This window comes from Panulirus ornatus, chromosome 38, assembly GCF_036320965.1.
Source record: "Panulirus ornatus isolate Po-2019 chromosome 38, ASM3632096v1, whole genome shotgun sequence".
Taxonomy (NCBI): domain Eukaryota; kingdom Metazoa; phylum Arthropoda; class Malacostraca; order Decapoda; family Palinuridae; genus Panulirus; species Panulirus ornatus.
The window spans coordinates 2287642-2309192 of NC_092261.1; the positions used below are offsets into that span (position 1 = coordinate 2287642).

General features: G+C 45.6%; 1 protein-coding gene across 4 annotated transcripts in view; it reads left to right on the top strand.

The window, feature by feature from the left end:
- Window positions 1–21551, top strand: part of LOC139760789 (43 kDa receptor-associated protein of the synapse) — a 200733-nt gene that overhangs the window by 95658 nt on the left and 83524 nt on the right. For all 4 annotated transcript variants that reach the window (XM_071684387.1, XM_071684389.1, XM_071684390.1 and 1 more), the window contains exon 2: window positions 17179–17665. In XM_071684387.1, coding sequence (XP_071540488.1) covers window positions 17470–17665 — 196 coding nt within the window. In that variant the 5' untranslated portion in view covers window positions 17179–17469. The remainder of the gene's footprint in view (window positions 1–17178; window positions 17666–21551) is intronic.

Consider the following 21551-nt stretch of genomic DNA (forward strand, 5'->3'; position numbering starts at 1 on the left):
TATATATATATATATATATGAGTCACACGGAGGTCAAGACAAAATAGAAATAAATTCACCCACAGAAAACGCGCGTATAATCCAGATACATCTTCACCAACCACAAATAATATTTTCCTATCCTTTTTCCTCCGTTTTACCTCCTCTTGGATTATAGTGTCCTCTGAGTCTTAAGAGGACCCGTTCTGAGTGATCTCTTTGATCATGTTTACTAAGGCATTGATCGCTGGAGATTCTGAATTGTTTATTTAGCAAGATCGTAGTTAATGAGGTGAGGGAGGCAGAGAGATGAGTAACGATGTGTTTACACACAAGACAAGGTGTGTGCTCTTCATTCTTGAAAATGACCGACGTGACACAGACGAGACGTACCCCTCCCCAGCGTGGCCTCCCCGGGGGAGAGGAGAGAAAGTACGGGGGAAATGACGGCAGGAATCAATCAAGATTGGCCGGGCAGGTGTTTGTGGACACGACCCTTAAAGAAAGGTTGTATAGGGAGGAAGCAGTGAGGGGCATTCCTCAGGAGGCATCATAGCGAAGGTCTCCTCAGCACAACCGGTGACTCTCATCACCTGGACGTGAAACGACAACCTGCCGACGCAGCCCAGCGTCTGCCCGCCCACACGCCCGCCCACACGCACGCCCACACGCACGCCCACACTGGCCTTACAAAAATTAATTCATCAGCCAAAAAATTACATTAAAATTCAAAAAATACATGAGTGTTGGTAACCTCACATGTTTTGGTCTCACGAGGTAAAAAGAAATCACGTTCTATTTATTTTTATTTTCTATTCTATATTTCTTTCTCAAATTTTGGAATAATACTTTAGAAACACTGGAATTTTATTCTGTGGGCAATGAGCTTAAAATATTCCATCCCTACCATTTTGCATAGCTCATCGGTTGATATCCATAAAGTCTATATAAAAAAGCATTTTACATTTTTCAAATTCATAGGTGCGTGTGCGTGCATAGATGTGTCACTGTCTGGTGTGTGTGTATGTGTGTGTGTGTGTGTGTGTGTGTGTGTGTGTGTGTGTGTGTGTGTGTGTGTGTGTGTGTGTGTGTGCAGCCACTACAGGGGTGCACAATGCCACGCCTGGCATGGTACACTTCCCGCCACTGTATACCATTCACCCCCAACAGTGTACCATCCTCCCCCCTCGCCCCGCTACACCCAGCTTTACGTAACATAAATTCCATCAGGCGTTGTCCCACACCAAACACTCCAAGACAACGACTCTTAATCACCTTTCAAACTGGAAATGAACGCAGACTTTTAGATACAACAGACAGTAAATAAAATGGATAGAAATATCGCGTCTTCCCCCACCAGAGCGGCAAGAGGGCGTACCGTGCGAGCCTGTGTACGGCATGAGGAACATTTGGGTACGTTGTCTGATCCAGGCGCGAGCCCCAGCCTCCCTGAGCGGGCCGGGCGGGCTGATGGGCGGGTCAGGAAGATGCGACTATACTTCCACGGCACAGCTGCTGCTGCTCTCTCTCTCTCTCTCTCTCTCTCTCTCTCTCTCTCTCTCTCTCTCTCTCTCTCTCTCTCTCCTTGCGAGAGCCAACCAGTTCAATACGTCATCACTCGCGGAAACAATGCAAGAGACGCTATGTCTAGGATAATCACAATAATCCACCTTCCTCAAGACAGATAGATGGCTGGTTAAGTGGGCTTCAGGTCCATCTATTGCCAGGGTCATGACAGCCGTCAAGGTCAATTCATAACCAACAATCTAATAAATCTTGAACACCTTCCTCAATAATTCTCAAACATGCACACACTCCCGGCATACAAGGCTATCCTTTGAAAAGACTCTAACTCACGGGATTCGAGTTTAAGAACAAATGTACTGAGGACTGGGTTATTCCACTCCTCAATTTCCCGTTTTCTCTGCGGCCTGGCGAGTCTTTTCTCCAAATTACGCGAGTGACTTCCCTGGCCGAGGAGAGGCCAGGGTTACGGCACGCCGGATATACATAAATCTGGATAGAAGAACGAGCGAGAGAATGATGATCTGTGTCGGCTGTTCTCCAAGGATATCCGGAGGGCGGGAGACCTTGCCGGATATAGCTAGGTGGAGAGAGAGAGAGGTCTGGCGCGTTATGGCTACAGACACAGAGGTCTGCCGCGTGATACCTATATACTCAGCGGTCTGGTACAGACAGGTTTGGCGGGTTGAAAACAAAAACGTCCGGCATATCACAGCTAGCCAGCTAACCAACCAGGCAGCCACTAAACCAGGCATTTCACCCACACAGCCAGTTAACCACCCAACCAATAAACCAACCATCTATCGAGCCAGATAAAATGTTAGTCAACCAGAAGACCGACCACCGTCAACCAACCATCATATTCCCTGCGAACTAACAGTTCTACACGTCAACAATTATCGGCCATGTTGGCAGACGGCCGGAACCAGTTTTACAAAAAGGTTGAAATATGTGTGACGGCATTATTCCCCTTGATGCTAAAGAAAATAATGAGATTATAAAGGCTCTCATATCTTGAGAAGTTTACAGTAACCCAGATGAAATGAGAGGGTCTAGGGCACTCCAGTGTGAGTGTCTGGAAAATTAATTATGAAGAATAATATACTTGAGAATAGATGCGAGGGCCCCGAGGGAGACACGACCCAGGTTCATACAGGTCTTAAAGCCGGTACATGACTCGAGTCTATAATCATATAGCAACACACACACACACACACACACACACACATGCACGCGCGCGCATCAACTACAAAAATATACATGAGCATTAACGATAGCAGACATACATACATACGAAGATAACGAAGGGGGTGTCCATGTCAAGCAGTTGAGGAAACAGAGGTCAACTCTACAGAAACACTTAGTTTAAAACTTTCTCTCATGAGTAACAACATCATCACTATCTTGAAGACCCTCATTATTATCACTATGACCTTCACCATCATCACTATGACCCTCACCATCATCACTATGACCCTCACCATCATCACTATGAACATCACTATCGGGCAAGAGGCTGAGTCAGGACACAGGCAGGTGCTCCCGGATCCCCCCCCCCCCCTTCCCTGACCATTAATATTCACCCTTACCATTACTATCTCCCTCACCCTCACCTCCAACATCTTCCTCATCATCACCACCACCATCTTCCTCACACTCTCTCCACCATCACCTCTCCATTATCTCTCTCAAATTCATCAACATTACGTGCAGGTTTCAAACTGGTCCAAGCTTCTAACCTCCTCTCTCTCTTCATCTTTCTTCTTTTCTTCATTCACACAGAATTTTAACCCCTTGAGCAGGGTGACCTGCCCTATCGCTGGTCTCAGGGTCTGGAGTTATCTCCTGGCCTGGCACGACCCCTGGCGTCGAGACGTGAGGTCACCACGTTAATGACCTGATGAAGCCACAGTCGTCGAGTGGCAGTTCGATCCTCGTCCTCCACATTCACTTCCTCAGTGTCCCTGATGACTAGGCTCCTGAAGTGGCATCTTTAAGCACGACGGTGCGACCCTGAAGCACGACTGTACGACGTGGGCACGACGGCACGACCCTTCATTAAAATCAAAGGTCAGGCAGTCATAGCCAAGTGTCATACCGTCATGTTCAAGGGTCGTACCGTTGTATTCGCAATCAAAACAAACTGTCATTCCCCCATACATGAGTATATTATTAGCCTTCATTTTATTACCCAGTGGGTCAAGTGAAGTGGCAGCCGTATCTCCGGGTCTCTTGTTTGCCACTACTTCTGTACTTACAACCAGACTCCCTCGGTCTCTCGTGAGCCAGCACTTCAGCGGCTGTCAAAGTGCATTCCTCTAGCCCAGAAAGCTGTCTTTTCTTTCTGACTCACCCACACGTGGGCTTATGCCTTTCAGTCCACAAACGCACAATCTCTCCAGCTCACACATAACACTTAACACAACCAACACTCGTAAGCAAGCAAGTATTTCATATATGGGTACATCGATATTTGTAGAAAATTGAATTAAACAAAAAGATCCAGGACGTGGCCATAGGTGGCACCACAGGACCAGAGGTAGAGGAGGGCCGGCCTGCACGGGATCACTGGCTGGCAGATGTGTGGCTGTGTTTTATGCGGTAAAGTGGTGGGCGAGTGTTGGCGGGCAGCGGGAAGTGTCTGACTAATGGCACCAAGTGCTGGTGTTAGGGGAGAGCCGCTCACATTACTGGAGGCTGTTCCTTTAGTTGAAATATTCGCTGGGAGGCCATTAAGGGAAGGGGATGTACGCGACTGATGGGAGTAAAGCGAAAGAAATAGAGGCAAAATGGTGACTTAAATTAATTTTTTTCCCAGAAAGTCAAGAGCATATCTAAGATGGCTGAAATATAAATAACTACATCCGATCAATCGGATATACCTTACAACGATGGAGTGGTGCTTGTAACTGGGATGAACACACTGGCTGTCCTGCCAAGCAGAGGGGAGGGTGCTGGGTTCTGGTGGTTGGTATAGGGGGTTCTGAGTTCCAAGGTGAAGATGAAGAGGAAACTGTTCCATGAGGTGCAGTGCTCACATCAAGAGGAGACCCAGCCAGAGGAGACGCAGCCAGAGGAACAGTTGAAGGAGCGACTGATGGACAGGTGTCACATGGACCTGACAGTACTGGTCGGGGCTGGAGCAGGGTGGGAGGAAGCAAGAGTCGTACCCTGTGTCAGGAAGCAAAAGTCGCAGTGCGCTGGGAGCAGCAAGCAAGAATCGTACGCTGGTTCCGGGAGAAAGCTAAAGTCGCACTGGGTACGGAGGAGGAAACAGGTCGCACTGGGTCGTGGGGTGGCGGCAGCAGGAGTCGTGCCCTGCGTCTGGACGAGGTCGTAAACTTCTTTATTTCCGTCGAGAGAAAAGCCGCTTCACCAGGCGACCTCAACACCTGTCAACCACACCTAAACATGACACTAACGTCTTTCTCAACTTCACCCTCTGGCCTCCTGCACCTTCCTGTCTCCATCCACAGTGGTGGGTGAGGTGCAGCCTTCTCCTGCACTATCCTGTTTCCATCTATATACCTAAAAGCACAAGGTACTATCACTGTCCCGCAGCTTAGAACCTCGTCACAGACCTTCATGTCTTCTGTCCTTCTGTAACACAGACTTGGTCACAACAGACGCCACAGACAGACCAAGATATCAGTACACAGACACACACCTCCCTGAAGTGTTCGCTCCAGTCACAGGCCCTTAATGCCACACAGAGAGAGGTACGACGGTACGAACAGCCAACACGACGATACGATTTTCTGAGCACGACGGCACAACCCTTGAGCACGGCGGCACGACCCTTGGTTATGATGGCCTGGCCTTTGACCTGACCGTTAAAGTTTGCGTCTAAGTAAGTTCCTCTGTAAAGTTAATTCAGTCTTCAAGTTAGCGACTGTGTATAACTTTAAATGGACTTGTGCAGAGAGCAGGAAGGCATTACCTCTGGGCCCTAGACCGACTCTGTTCAGCTTAGCCTTAACATGAGCAGCTAAGCTTGTGTCTGAAGTCAGCTAGAGAAGGACAAGCTAAACTGGTTCCGAAGGTGAAATAAGCTGTGAGCTCGGCCGAAGCTTGGCGCTGTGGGATGAAATCTTAATTCATATGAGGAGATACATTCCTAGCTCAACTCCTGAACTGAAGTATGTACGTCCTGAAAGATTCAGATTTCTGACACTGAAATAAGTGAGGGAATTTTGAAAACTCTGGTACGTTCAGACTGTGAGTCTGAACGTATATGTTAACACCAATTTACCCTGGTCAACGAAGGTGAATTCAAATAATTAAACAACTGCCATGAAAACCTACCAACAGGTATCCTAAATAGTCAAATAATATCCAAAGATATAATTGAACTCGGTAGATAAGCAAACAAAAGACGTAAGAAAGATGCATCTAGGGAACAAAAGCCGCCATTTAAACCACAAGATGACGGCTACAAGATCCGGTAGACCAGCTAGCCGGCCGACCCAGCGACGGCATCGGTGAAGGCCAGTAGGCCCGTTGCTGGTGTGTGTGTGTGTGTGTGTGTGTGTGTGTGTGTGTGTGTGTGTGTGTGTGTGTGTGTGTGTGTGTAAGCTAAGTTAAAGAGAGCATTTCATCGGATGAAGGTAGATACCCAAATGGTTATTGAAGAGCGCAATAAGCTGGCTACTGGCGCCATAAATACCCAAGCAATAGACTCATTAAGAGGAGACGATATGGTTATAACCATCCGGTTAATAGTCATTAACTAGATGGAAGCGTAGAGGGAGGCTGTTACAGGTCAACAACTATTCTACCTTCCTGTTGTTGTGTGTCCTCTCACTATCAACGGCTACGCCCAGTAGTGATCTTGGCCAACACCTGTTACAGTTATCATGAGAAGTTCGAGTTCATGACCATCTCCAGTATATATATATATATATATATATATATATATATATATATATATATATATATATATATATATATATATATATAAACTGGTATATGTATGTGTGTGAAATTCATATATAAAAACTAATCGTGAAATCAAGAAACATTCGTTAAAGTACTGTAAGCTGAACGATAATACACTAGAGACACTGTGACCCAGAAGGAAGTGCCTGTGCTGTGCATCACAGGTACAAGTAAATGATCACCACTAAGCCTGCACTATCGACCATACATATACTTGAGTCATCCCGTGACGGATTCCCCTTCGTTTTCTTCGTATTATTTGCGCCTGACTGCCCGCAGCGATAGATGGAAACTTTTTTTTCCATCGTTTTTTACGGCTATATGATCCGCCTCTCGACGTTATATTGGAATCTGGGAGGTTTTGGCTATTGACTCGGGTCAGGACGGTCGATAGGGACCAACATGGGAGGCGTCCACGTGTGTTGGCTCCTGGGTTGACATTTCTCTCTCCTCCCGACGCCAGAGGGTGGGATGACTCCTCCTAGCATTACACAAGCCATGCACGAGGCTATATCGTCTACAGCTCACAAAAATAAGTCATTTGTGCCAATCAAGATGAACAATAATCTTATTACTAAGAGTATTTACAAGATGTGAGAAAACATTAATGTTAACAAACCGTTTAAAGGAAAACGGTGCTTCGGTTATGTACACATGCAACAAACACAACGACCAAACAGCTTTAATGATAAATGGAGGTCGAAAGATAGACATAAATAGGGTAAACAAAAAAGAACACAAACAGAGAAACATCCGGTCACAGTAGTAAACAGATACATACATACATACATACATACATACATACATACATACACACAGGTTGCCAGCAAGGCAGCAGAGAGGCAGACGGGAAAACACAATCAGTGGTGCGATACTGGGACGAGAAGCTGGACACAAATGTCACTAACACTTCCCGGGCCGTGACAGCCGCCACCCCAGCGCCGCCATACGGCGACGCGCGACACTGATTGCCGGGCCGCGGGCACGTTCTCAGGCAGACTCGAAAAACAGTCTGAAACACATTACTCAGGGAAAAAGTACATTTATGTATCATTTTCTGTATATTAAAGTAATTACAGATGATATATGTAATTACCAGTCAGATCTTTTTGAAGGTGCATTATCTGCTTCATGATTATAATGTACAATGCAAAAACTCACTCAATATCGTAGGGTATGTAAACAAATAGTTCATAATTACGGTCCAAATACAGAAGGCAACATATCATCAGCCACCGTAGAAATCAATTAGCGACACAACAAATAATCTTCCGATTGCCCTTCCGTGACCTGCTCACGCCATGATCACCATCACAACGGTTCGAACCCTGGTCATGATGGGCTGTCCTTCCACGACAGGTCAGGTCATCATAGCCAAGCATGTGTACCGTCTTCCACAAGGGCTTAAAATCGTCCACATCAGCATATCGCACCACACAGCATACCGCACCACAGCATATCGCACCACAAAGCATGTCGCACCACACAGCATATAGCACCACACAGCACATAGCACCATAGCATTAGCAACATCCCACTGTTACCGTCTCAGGTGGGATGATCCAGCAGTCACCACAGAGTCGTGTGTCAGTAGAGGATGACATGTATCACCGCCGAGCCTGACTCCACTCCCGGCCATCTTGGGGAAGTGCCAGATATGTACGTACGTCTGACCTTCTCCACTAAACACCTATCAACTCCCTGACACCAATTTCTGAGATCTCATCAGTAATTAGTCTGTGCAGTTCGTTCTATGCCTTCCATTCTCTAGCGTTTAGAAGCCAGATCTTTCACCATTTTGAGCCATATGCTTTTCCATCTATTTTGAACTGGAATTTATATTGCTATCACTGTCCTCCAAAATACCAGCTCGTCACACAACAACGTCTTCTGTTACGTCTTTCGCATTACCCTATGTACTGTTCTCCGACAGAAAAGCTCATCATAGACCATCAGGCCTCCTCTTAACTGTCCTTCCTATGTTTCTGGCACGTCCCATGTAGATGAGTTATGTGGTAGTGGGCCGCACAACTCGTCCCTCTCAACTCTGAGGGACCTCATCCGTCAGCCCTGAACATTAGCCCAGGAACCCACCCGACATCATTACTCTCGTGATACAGCCATTCCTCCTGCCTTCCTCCACCTTTCCTTCTATAGGAGACATCGCCTCTCCCTGCGCTTCAAGTCCTCACATGCCAGACGGTGTCCACACTGTACAACGTTTTATTAATGAGTCCAGCAGCCACCTGTTTTCCTGCTCCTTATCCATATCATCTTCCAAACGTTTCATCGCACGTCCCACCACCGGTACAAAATGCCAAGAAAGGTATCCTCAAAAAGTTTTCAGAGAAGTGAAGCGTTAATCCAAGTAATAATCTTCCTTCACAGCCCTGACCAACAAAACAGCCCCTGACGCTCACTTTTATTTTATGTCCGCAGTCTTGTGTACCTTCACACACACACACACACACACACACACACACACACACACACACACACACACACACACACACACACACACCTAGATCCCGGCGGATCCTTCTAGCCTGGGTGGCACACCTCTCTTACTTCTGCACGACATACGCTCACTCCAACTCTTGGCAAGGTTTTCAAAAGTTCAGTCTTCACCATTTCCCGTTACTCCTGGAAACTTTGTGATACATCTCTTCCTGGAAACGGTTGATCTCCTCTTCCATGACTCTGACAAATCCACAGTCCTCATCAGGGTACCCGTTAAGCCATGTTTTGTAATAAGCAAATCAGTCACAATGAAATCTCAGTGAAGCATTATCGAGCCTGCTCTGTCATCATTACACATCACAACGATCTCCCTCCCATTCACAACTCTATCCTTCTGACTACATTCAAACATACTTCTTCCTTCCACTGAATGTCTCTGATTTAGAAAGAAAATTAGGAATACGTCTCTTTTTGTCAAACGTTTACTACTCTCCTTCCTTCCCTCATTTACAAACTTTTTCTTTTCAATCCCACACCATCACCAGCTCAGCGTAAACACCAAACCAGCAACTTTTTCTCACTGGTGCTGTGGAATCAGTCAATACGTGACCTTCCCTTTCGAACTCCTGAGTTTCAATAACCCACCGACCCACACACGTCTGGTTACAAGAAGCCATCCCTGTATTCGCACATGACACCGGCCTCTGAAACTGTCCTCAGGCGTCCTGGTAATCAACCCTCTACCAAACTACTTCAGCATCACCTCCATTATCGTGTCTTATCTAGACGCTAACATACATGCGAGAAATGATTACCTTGTAATATTCACAATTTTAACATTCACATCCCACACGGTCTTGACAATACTTCTAAAACCTTGTATTTACTGTGAACTCGTTCCTGTGTCTCCTTTCCTGATACATAACCCCTTACACGATCTAGTGGGTCAGTCCCAATCCTCCTGACACCTCTATGATGAGATCCAGTACAAAGCTATAAACCTCTTCCAGGATCCAGACTTCATGATCAGCTTGCCTCCACACCAAAACCTCTTCCAGGATCCAGACTTCATGATCAGCTTGCCTCCACACCATTCATGTACACACCCCAGTCATCTCTCTCTCTCTCTCTCTCTCTCTCTCTCTCTCTCTCTCTCTCTCTCTGCTCATTACAACCAGGAGGTCAAGGTGCTTAATGACTGGGAACTGGCGAATGTTACCCCTGTATATGAGAAAGGAGATAAGAAACTACCTATAGATTATCACACAGTTAACCTCACACCAGTTCTCGATAAAACGATGGAGAAAAGTATGAGACAAAACGTGATATTAAAATGTTCATTCTCACAGACAGGCAGCAGGGAAGCAATAAGTCACAAGCTGTTCATGAAGGTGCAATTCTCAACGTTTCCAGAGATGTTTACCTTAGGTCACTATCAGCCAGACTTACATCATCAACGCATGGGATTCCATTGTCTGTATGCTGCCGGCTGTTGTTGTCGGAGGGTAGGGAGGGAGCCTCACACACGCTGCTCTAGGTATCTCTACCTCCAAGAACAGATAACCCTACACTGTGGGCCAAAGGGTCCTCTGTTGTCTGTATTTCCTGTGTACTCCTATGTTTGATGGGCAACACTGTGAGGAAGTTCACTGCATCGTCCAACACCGGCTGGAACTTGTTCTGCCAAACAAATACCTGGTCACCTCTCACCGAGGCACTGCTGAAACCTCTCACACTAGTCACCCCTCTCATTCCTTATCTCTCACAACTCTCTCCAATGAGACCCGTTCATTGCTCGTGGATTTACCTATTACCTCGTGTGTCATTACCAACCTTTACACACACACACACACACACACACACACACACGAGCAGGAGAGACACAGACGGGTTGCGATATCTGGTGCTGAAGAAAGTAAAGAGTTCTGGGAGGATAAGCGGTTGAGGGAAGAAGAGAGGATCAGGGACATTCTGGAGGCACCTGCCCTGAACGTGCTCACCGGGCGACACAAGAATCAGCGGCTGAGACAGACACACATACATACTGCCGGGAGGGAGGGAGGGGCACTGAACGCTATATGCAAGAGATAGATATATAGATAGAAAGATAGGTAGATAGATAGACAGATAGATAAATAGAGAGAGAGAGAGAGAGAGAGAGAGAGAGAGAGAGAGAGAGAGAGAGAGAGAGAGAGAGAGAGAGAGAGAGAGAGAGAGAGAGGAAAAGGGATGATTAAGATTATCTAAAACACAAAAAACTCGAGGGCAATGACGCCAGATGTGAAGGGACACGAAAGATGGGTGGGAGGAGGAGCTCAGACTCTGAACACCACATAACAGGAACAAGTCACCAGAACTGATCTGCGTCAGGCACCACAGGGGCTGACACTATACCTCACTTATCGACAGGAAATCACATTAGGAGGGTCGTGGGTGAAGCAGACTGTACCCTGGTCAATGTCAGAAGTGTTCCCCCAGTAAACGGACACCCAGATATTGAGGAAGATATTTACGAGGTGTACACGAGCCGAGCCAGAACACGTGCCTGCAGCCAGGGCTCTTCAAGGCAGGAGAGACGCACTGCACTGCTGCTTGAAGACGTGCACCAGATCGCGTGACGCGTGTTACGGAGGACAAGAGGAAGCACTCGGACGATGTAAAAGATGACAGGAGGCGATGTTGACCGAAGCCAGGGTTCCTTGGAATCCAAAGGACTCTGAAACTAAAGGACACATCCTGAACCTAGACATGACCAGTGTGAGGAAGACGGTCCGGGCATGTAGCCTGAACAACAGGGAGGAGGAAGGGAGGAGGGGAGCTGTATGGCACGTGCTAGATAACGTAAATACAGATACTGGCGGGAAATTCAAAAGCCTGGTAGACAGAAGTAGTGTCACGATATAAGGTGGGACACTGTGAGAATAGAACTTACTCCTTAAGTACATAAATACCAGAAAATCAAGATAATCACACACACACACACACACACACACACACACACACACACACACACACACACACATACACACACGCCTGATTTGATTCTAATGGCTACAAGCAAAGTAACGAGTAGAAATTTGCATGAAATGAATCTCGTAAAACAGAAAATCAAGGTTTTTGAAAGTAATCAACGACGCAAATAAATGGCTGTGTCTGTCAGAGCGTTCGCCCTTAGTTTCTTCATCTGTTTTACTGAAAATAACAAGAGAATACACACACACACACACACACACACACACACACACACACACACACACACACACACATATATATATATATATATATATATATATATATATATATATATATATATATATATATATATATACATACATATATATATATATATGTGTGTGTGTGTGTGTGTGTGTGTGTGAGTGTGTGAAGGGGGCAGGATCAGGAGGAGGGGTCCTCCTGGCCTAGAGGTCCCTCCTGCAGCAGCAGGAGGGATCTGCTGGTAGGAACCTTCCCTCGTCCGCCGCTCCTGCGTTATGTAGGTCACTGGGGACGAGGAGAGAGGGAGGGAGGGAGGGAGGGAGGGAGGAGAGAGAGAGAGAGAGAGAGAGAGAGAGAGAGAGAGAGAGAGAGAGAGAGAGAGAGAGAGAGAGAGAGAGAGAGAGAGAGAGAGCTAGACGGACAGAGAGAACCTGAGAGCCAAGAGCCATTCAGACAAACAGAGCCCAACAGACAGAGAGCCAGACAGACAAAGAGAACTCAACAGACAGAGCCAAAATGACAAAGAAAGCCCAACCAACCAGAGATCATACACATAAAGTACTCATCAGACAGGGCCAGACATAGAGCATGTTAGACGGGGAACCAAACACAAGAAAACAACGGACACGAGAGCTAACACACAGCAAGATCAAAAACAAAGAGAAAGCCAGACAAACAAGATTAAATACATAACCAACAGACAGATCCTAAGCGACACAGACAGATCCCAACAGAAACAGAGCCAGAGAAAGACAAACAAAGCCTAAGAGACTGAGCCAGAGATGCCAAAGAGAAAGAGCTCCAGACAGAAAGAAGCAAAAAGAAATAGAGAAAGTAAGAGACAAAAGCAGTTGAACATACAGAGGCAAAAAAGAAAAAATAGACAAAGACAAAGAAAGTGAGGAACACAGACGGGCGGGTTTGAGGGTAAAGGTAATGTGGTCAGATATAAAGAAAGAAAATAAAAGAAAACACGCACACGGTGAAGGAAATAATGAAATGATAAAATATAATGACACATTAACTCTTGTGTGTTTTTATATATGTAGTAAAGACATGATAGTTATATACAAGGTTAAGAAATGGGGCAACACCACGATAAAACTCCGTCAAGAACACACAAATGGTTATAATACACACACACACACATAAACACACACACACACACACACAACACACACACACACACACACACACACACACACACACAACACACTTAAAACGACTATAAAGAGACCCATACAAGAACTCGTCCAAGCAATCTGATCAAGAGAAGCAAGCACACCAACAAACACTTACAAAGCCAGGGACAAACAACACAATGGTACTAAGACACACAGCCTAACGAACTCTTGCAAAGACATGGTAACAATATTCATAACACCGGAGACCAGACGTGCAGACCGAAGGGAGAGAGTGAGCGAAGGGGAGGGAGAGAAAGAGAAAGGTGGAGGGTGGTGAGAGAAGCCACACTCACAATGAATGAGACAAGCGGGTGGCGTCGCGTTCAACAAATTCTAGATTAAACTCACCAACTGGTGAGTCCGAGGAGAGCGGCGGTGGGGGCTGGGTCCGTGAGGTGATGGGGAGAGTACAGAACACACACACACACACACACACACACACACACACACACACACACACACAGGACATGGTTAATGCAGACGGCATAAATAAATCTAAAGAGGTTGTATGATAGCAGAGACACTTCAAGAGATGGGGACCCACGAGTGCAAGACTTCCTCCCCGTTCAGGATAGACACTTACACACCCAAAAAGATATTCCAAAACTTTACCATGAATTCATCAAGTAACTAGTCCGTAACAGCAGCTAATCAGGCAGAGGGATCCAGAGGGAAGAGATGCAAAGGACGATATAAGGACGTACGAGGATATAAATGACAAGTTGAAAAGTATTTTCATACTGGAGGACACCACAGCTCTAACACCATTGGGATGGAAAGGAAAGGAGACGCTTGGACAGCACAGTAATAGTATGAGGAGACAACTGAGGGCCGTCACCCATATATGGCTCAACAATATGAACATGTCAGGGTGAGAGGCTGCTTGAAGTACTCAACATCAAGAAGAAAGATATGGTTCTCAAAGAGAGAAACGAGGCAAATGTCGTGCCCATCTCTAAGAAAGCAGAGCGGGAAGTTGCCCTGCACTCCAAACTGGTTTGTCTGACGAGCGTTTCAGTGACAACTTGCAAAGCAGAAACTACCAAACTGAGAGAGAACAGGGGTTCAGACGGATGTCATGTGTAACACATTTCTTAGACTTCAGTGACAGTGAGATTCGTTGTAGATTGAGGCGTGTGTGTTCCTGACCGACAGAAAATGTCTGACACAACCAATTACCAGAATAAAAATGATGGATCTTCAGACAAGAGTAAAATAGGAAACTTCTTCACTGAAATAAAAATCGACTTTGTGGAATGGAAAAAAGAGGTGGTGCAGCGGTTAGCGTTTCTGACCGTGATGCATTCACGGGCCGCCCAGCGTCGAACGCATAGGTTCGAATCCTGGTTATGGTAGTCGGTCCACAGTCAACCCAGCTGTTCATCCAACCCAGCTAAAAAAAATAATAAAAAGTTAAACGAGTCTTTTCGAAAAGGGTTAGCGTCGTGTAGCGTGCGACAAGCCTCGGCCACTGCTCTTCTTGATCTATGTGAATGACTTGCCACAAGTACTGTACTCGTACGTACATACGTTCGTCATAATGCCCAAGTACCGAGGGGAGTGGGGGATGATGAGGTTCGTCAGCTGGAGATACGGCCAAACATCGTGGTTGGTAAAACACATCTTCCAAACCAACACTAATATATCGACTTCCTGCTTTACTAACCTTTCTAGCCACCCACTTTGCAGACAGATCCTTCAGTGTTCAACGGTCAAGGCTTTGTGTCTCTGACTTTCTCAAAAAATATCTCAGCTAGCAAGCAGTGATGGTCCTCTGTGCTCGGTGCTTTTCTAAACCTCCCATCAAACAGCTCAAAAACTTCCTTGATTGTTCCATCTGTTAACTGTGCATATTAATCTTCCAACAGTTTCCTGTATGACCCCGGGTCTGCGTTCTTCTCCTTCAATCTTTATTCTCTCCGTCTCTTGATTTGCCTCCAAGCTGTGTGTGTGTGTGTGTGTGTGTGTGTGTGTGTGTGTGTGTGTGTGTGTGTGTGTGTGTGTGTGTTTTACAGTCTAAGAACAACATTAACATACACTTTATATTTTACAAAAATTCAGCCAACAAAAGTGTTAAGTTTCCAAACTATCATAGATGTCTGCCTTACGAAGATTTATATACTATCATCAGAAAGTCGGTCCTAAGATTTCCAGGGGCGTCTTAAATAATAATGGAATTAAAGTTCCCGTCTTGAAAAATTCTGGAACGTCCAGAGAACGAAAAATACAAGACAACAACTTAATAAAGGAGACTGGCAGAGGCGAGTGAGAGGATGCAGTAATGCTGGGAGGGGATAGATAGATAGGCAGACAGAGGGACAGATAGAGACAGACAGACAGATAGATAGGCAGATAGACAGATAGATATAGAGAGATTTTGTGGGACAGAACCGTCAGAAGCAGGATGCAATAGAAAACATAATACTACTGTAAGAGAAAGTAAGAAAGGCCTGAATATGATACACGGAAATAAACAAGAAAACGAGGAGGAGGAGGAGGAGGAGGAGTGGAGAGGCAGACGAAAGAGGAAAAAACGGGAGACTGAAAATGGCGCAGAAGACAAGAAGAGAAAGTTTGTTCAGGAAGCTATAATGCTCCGCATGATGGAGGAAGCTATAAGGCTCCACATGATGCAGGAAGCTATAAGGCTCCACATGATGAAGCTATAATGCTCCACACGATGGAGGGAGCTATAAGGCTCCACATGATGAAGGAAGCTATAATGCTCCACATTATGGAGGAAGCTATATGGCTCCACATGATGGAAGGAAGCTATAAGGCTCCACATGACGGAAGAAGCTATAAGGCTCCACATGACGGAAGAAGCTATAAGGCTCCACATGATGGAGGAAGCTACATAACTGCTCCAGGACCCCTTTCCTGGGACGGCACTGCTGTTATTCCAGGACCTGTTTTCCAGAAGCTCCTGCAGCCCAAGGCAGCGTTGTTTCTAGAAGCAAGGAAATATATTCATACATGTCTAATATATATACTATATATATATATATATATATATATATATATAATATATATATATATATATATATATATATATATCATTTATGAGGATGAACTCCAACCGAGCGAGAAGGTCCTGGACGATACTCTCGTCCTTCCCTTCCGCTGACGATGACACTGACCTCAGCCAGGGTGGCTTCCCATGCGGGAACCATCATGAACCAGGGACAATAAGGAGGGGAGGGAACACGACGAGATAACTAATTGATGAGGAACAATACGACGATGAAGGGAGGAAGCAATAGATGGTAAGATAACTGAGGAACTGAGAAACGACCGGTGATGAAAAGAGGGAGCAAAAGATGGTAGGATAACAGACTAAGGAAAGCCACCAGTGATGTGTTTATTTGGCCATCGTTATTTCGATCTTTTATCATAGACCGTCCACAGAGGGAGGCCATCTTGCCCCGCGTCCGTGTTGCATGTTAAGACGTACGTACACTGGGTCTGTCACGACGGCACGGAGGACTGTCTCCTGTCGGAGAGGGGATCCCGTACTGAGTTGGAGGGGCGGGCGTCTTGTACAGGGTGAGGGCGTTCTGTGGAGGGTTGGGCGTCCTATGGAGGGTGGGGCTGTCCTGTGGAGGGTGAGGACATTCTGTATAGAGTGGGGAAGGTCCTATACTGGAAGGGAGATCCCGTCCATCGCCAGCAGGGGGCACCCTGCGTTAAGTTTAAAATTCTGGGAAGACTCTTTCCCCCTTCCCTCACCCCCACTCCCCTCACGTTGACCCCCGCGCGCCGTGAGATTGTGGGGGGGAGGGGGGGAGGAGGTGACCTAGTTTGAACGTGGGAAGGCTATGTGGGCCAGCTGCTTCCCCGCACCAACCACAACTTTACTCTCTCTCTCTCTTTCCAGGAAAATGTGTGAGAACAAATAAGAAAAATGTGTTTATGACGGAAGGCCAGTGCTATGCCCCATGTGAGTGCTATGCCCCATGCAGCAGTAGCGGGGAGCGGGAGAGCCAGCAGGAAGCCTGTAGCAGCAGCAGCAGGAGGAGGTGGTGGTGGTGGTGGTGGTGTGAGACGCGTGACCCTTTTGGTGCCTGGCACACCATGAGGCCGGCCTCCCGAGGAGGAGCCAGCATGGGCCGGGCCTGAGGCGCTCCACGACACACGGAGGAGGAGGAGAGGCAGCCAGGCCCCCACCATGCTGGGTGCAGGTCCCCCCAGGGCGCGGCGGGCGCCCCTGCAGCGCTCCGACACCGCACCGGAGGAGCTCGAGCTCGAGAGGAGGCTCGAGGCGGAGTGGCGCAGACGGTCGCTGGCCAGGGCCAACTCGGCCGACCGGCCAGCCTCGGCCGCCCCGCCCCGCACCGCCTACACCCTCCCCGCCGCCTTCCCCGGTACGTAGCTACACCCACTACACCCTAACCTTACACTACACGTTCCCGCCACTCACACCGCACCTCCTCCGGTAGAATGTCCTCAAACACCACATTCCGTTGACCGCGACATCCTCACCACCAAACCTTCTGCCTACACTGCTCACATTACACCTCGCTCTCACGTACAGCTAGTGCCCAGGTACACCTTCATCCTACACCCTCTCATCACACGTCAACTTTAATGTTAAGTACACCCGCTGTGCTACACCTCCTGCCTGCACTGTGTCTTCATGCCACGTACATCAAATCCACCTAGCTGCCTGCACCCCCCTCCCCTTCCCCCTCATTACATGTACTCCGGAGTTACATAAGTCTATCATCACGAAGCTACAGCTAGCCTACACTCTCTCCTTCTGCCTTCCTTAGTCTTATGGTTAATGACAAGTTTTGAAATACAATCTCAGAATACTTCTTCATGTTCACTATCTAGAAAGACTACCCACATTATCATCTACAAAGACTACATACATGAGTACCTCGAAAGACTACTAACATCATTCAATGGCCGAACACACTCCGTCTTCCACTGTCTCTGTCCAGACACCAGGGAGGACTAAATCATCCTCACTCGGTAACGATACCATATCTTATCTTGCTCTCAGTCACGTCACACCGTATCATTACGACAGGATACAATGGTCGTAGTTACGACACATTATCAAGAGGCTGCTTTATGAGTTTCTAAACCCACGATCCATGAGCATGAAGGTACGGTCCTTGAGCACGACGGTACGACGCTTAGGTATGATGGCCTTGCCTCTGACCTGACCCTTTAAGGGTGAGGTCAGACATCAGGTCATCACACCCAAGGGTTGTCCTTTCTGTCGTGCAGGGTCGTACCGTTATGCTCATAGGTCGTGACGTGGTAACGACGAGGAGAAGAATGATTAGTTAATTTAGTCCATCCCACCAGACAGTATGCTTCCCTTCCTACACGCTGTCTCACTACATAATAAGGCCTTAATTACCACTTTAATGACACGACTTAATCGCCACACTGTGCTTGTTTGTTGTTTTATTACTAGACTTTTCAGACTGAGTTCTGTAGGCCAGTATAAGTCTTAATGCTAATGTGACCTTGTACTCTTCCTGTACTGTTCTTCTCTGTTCAGTCTCATGATGAACATCATTTTTGCAAATGAAGAGAACACTTAAGTGAGATAATCAATGAGATTTCACCTCTATAAATCATATGTCTAAGATCATTCAACTCAATTATATATAATATGATATATAACCTTTTACTTATATAATAATGTTCCTATAATATACACAATCAACACTAAATGACCTTAATTACTGATGACCATTTGCATATTGCACTATAATCCCCCTCTAACACAAAACATAATATTCTGACCCTAACAACCAGCTAACAATAGGACACTACAGTGCAAGTTATTCGTTAAAATATGTGCCAATAAAACATACATATATCTATACATTAAAACTTAAGGCAAAAATTAATTTCCTTAAAAATTCTTTATTAAATCTGACAACAATATGAAGAGTCCGCATCTCCTGTGTGCAAACGACACGACCTCCTTCCTGGAGCTATCAACAACCCCCCAACCATACCTTACAGTACGACCTCGCAGGCAACTCAACTCACGACAACACGACCCTAGACCACGACGGTACGACCCCTAGGGATGACGACCTGGTTTTTGACCAAATCAATGGCCTGGCCATCATAGCCAAGGGTCACACGACAGGTCGTACTGTCGTCCTCAGTGGTCGTAACGTCGGTTAAGGGTCGTACCGTCGTGCTCAAGACGCCGAAGATATTGTTGATTATATTTCAAATCTTTCCAATTACATTTCAATAAAGCTACAGTGAGCATCTGGCGAGATATCTCGCGTCTCTTGCAGCCGAGGCCAGAGACCTCTCACTGCAAGAGGAGCATTTGTCACTTAACACAGATGTTTAGATGAATCACGTCCATCAGTCTAGCTCGGGAATATCGACCATATATCCAATACATTCTACCGTACCATATCAAGGCAACATACATCTATACTTGATATAAGATGTAATAATAGTATAATGATGGTAAGAAACACAGTTCGTGTCATAACAGGGTACCAGCCCATTAAAGGTATCCAATCAAATTTCTGATTGGCTAATTTAGCCAATTACGTCCTACAATATGAGTGTGTGGGTGTCGGGGGGAGTCCAACCCTGGCCTACGGAATCGTACACTCACAATGCCAGCAGGCCAGAGAGCGTGGGTAGGTTCATTCGTATGTATGTATATATATATATATATATATATATATATATATATATATATATATATATATATATATATATATATATATATATATATTTATATATATATATATATATATATATATATATATATATATATATATATATATATATATATATATATATATATATATATATATATATGTGTGTGTGTGTGTGTGTGTGTGTGTGTGTGTGTGTGTGTGTGTGTGTGTGTAAGTACCACAGAAAGTGATTCCAATCACCGACTTCTAATACAGCAGTGGACACAGACATCAGCGGGCCAGCGTCGTCATTACCGGCGGAATCCTTCATCACGCGCTATCATCCTCATAATAATAATAATAATAATAATAACAATAATTACATAACATAAGTTGACGCCCGCGCACCGCCATAAAATACAGAGTAAACGATGATGGTTTACATTCTCGACCTAATGTGAGTAATGCCTTTAGTCGACGCTCATTAGCACCGTGTGCCCTTCTTGCACTCACGTCTAGCTCCACCCGAGGGCAACACGTTTCCTGCTGCCAGATCAAATTTTTCCTCAATCGCGTTAAACAGCAACAATTATAACTTCTCCATCACGTTATACAAACTTCTGCAACTGTCGCATCAATCTGAAATCAATACCTATAGTGTTGAAAACAGAATTATATATATATATATATATATATCGTGGCGTAGGTGATGGTCTCCTGAGGAAGGGGATATCCTCGATCATTTTCTCGCCCAATTCTGAAGGTGTTTGTTTACATCAGAGTGCCGTGTCAGGCTCAAGGGATTTACTCCGATAATCGCCGGCAGGAGCGATGGGCCCCGCAAAAAATTACTGTATCTGGGAAAAACTGAAGGTAAGTCTGGGAGAAGTTGAAGGTCCAGACGGGGCGAGAGTCCGACTCAACACGTACCCCAGACTCGGGCAGGCAAGGGGAGGTGTCAGAGATATTCCCTCACGTAAGGCAGCTTTCCTCTGGCTTAACAGCAAGCCACACTAAATCCTCGCCTAGTTGTATTTTTTTTTTTCAAGTTCGCTCTTCATTAAGGCTACAAAATATATTCGTAATGCATTCCAATGGTTACTGAATTTGTTCCTATTATAATTCACTAATTACCTAATTCTTTCGTAATACAGCTTATAAATTCGTTGCACTTGGTAAAAATACATGTTAATTTTTCTATTTTATTCGTAATTCATTTTAATAATTGCTGAATTCATCAGTAAAATATTTCAATAATTGGTAGATTTATTCGTAATGCATTCCAATAATCATTTAATTTATTCCTTATATATTTCAACAAATACTGAATTGATTCGTAATTTTTTTTTAAAAATTAGGCAATTATCAAAAATACATTCCAATGATCTGTGAATTTCCTCGTAATCTATTTCAATAATCACTAAAGTTACTTGTAATGCATTTCAATACATACTGAATCTACTCGCAATACATCACAATAATTACTTAATTCATTCACTGTGCATTTCAGTAATTACTGACTTTGTAATGAGTTACAGACCAGCGTGGATGATCGCACGCTACACTGCTGGCATGACCTTCACCTGATCACTCTGGCCCAAGAAAACTT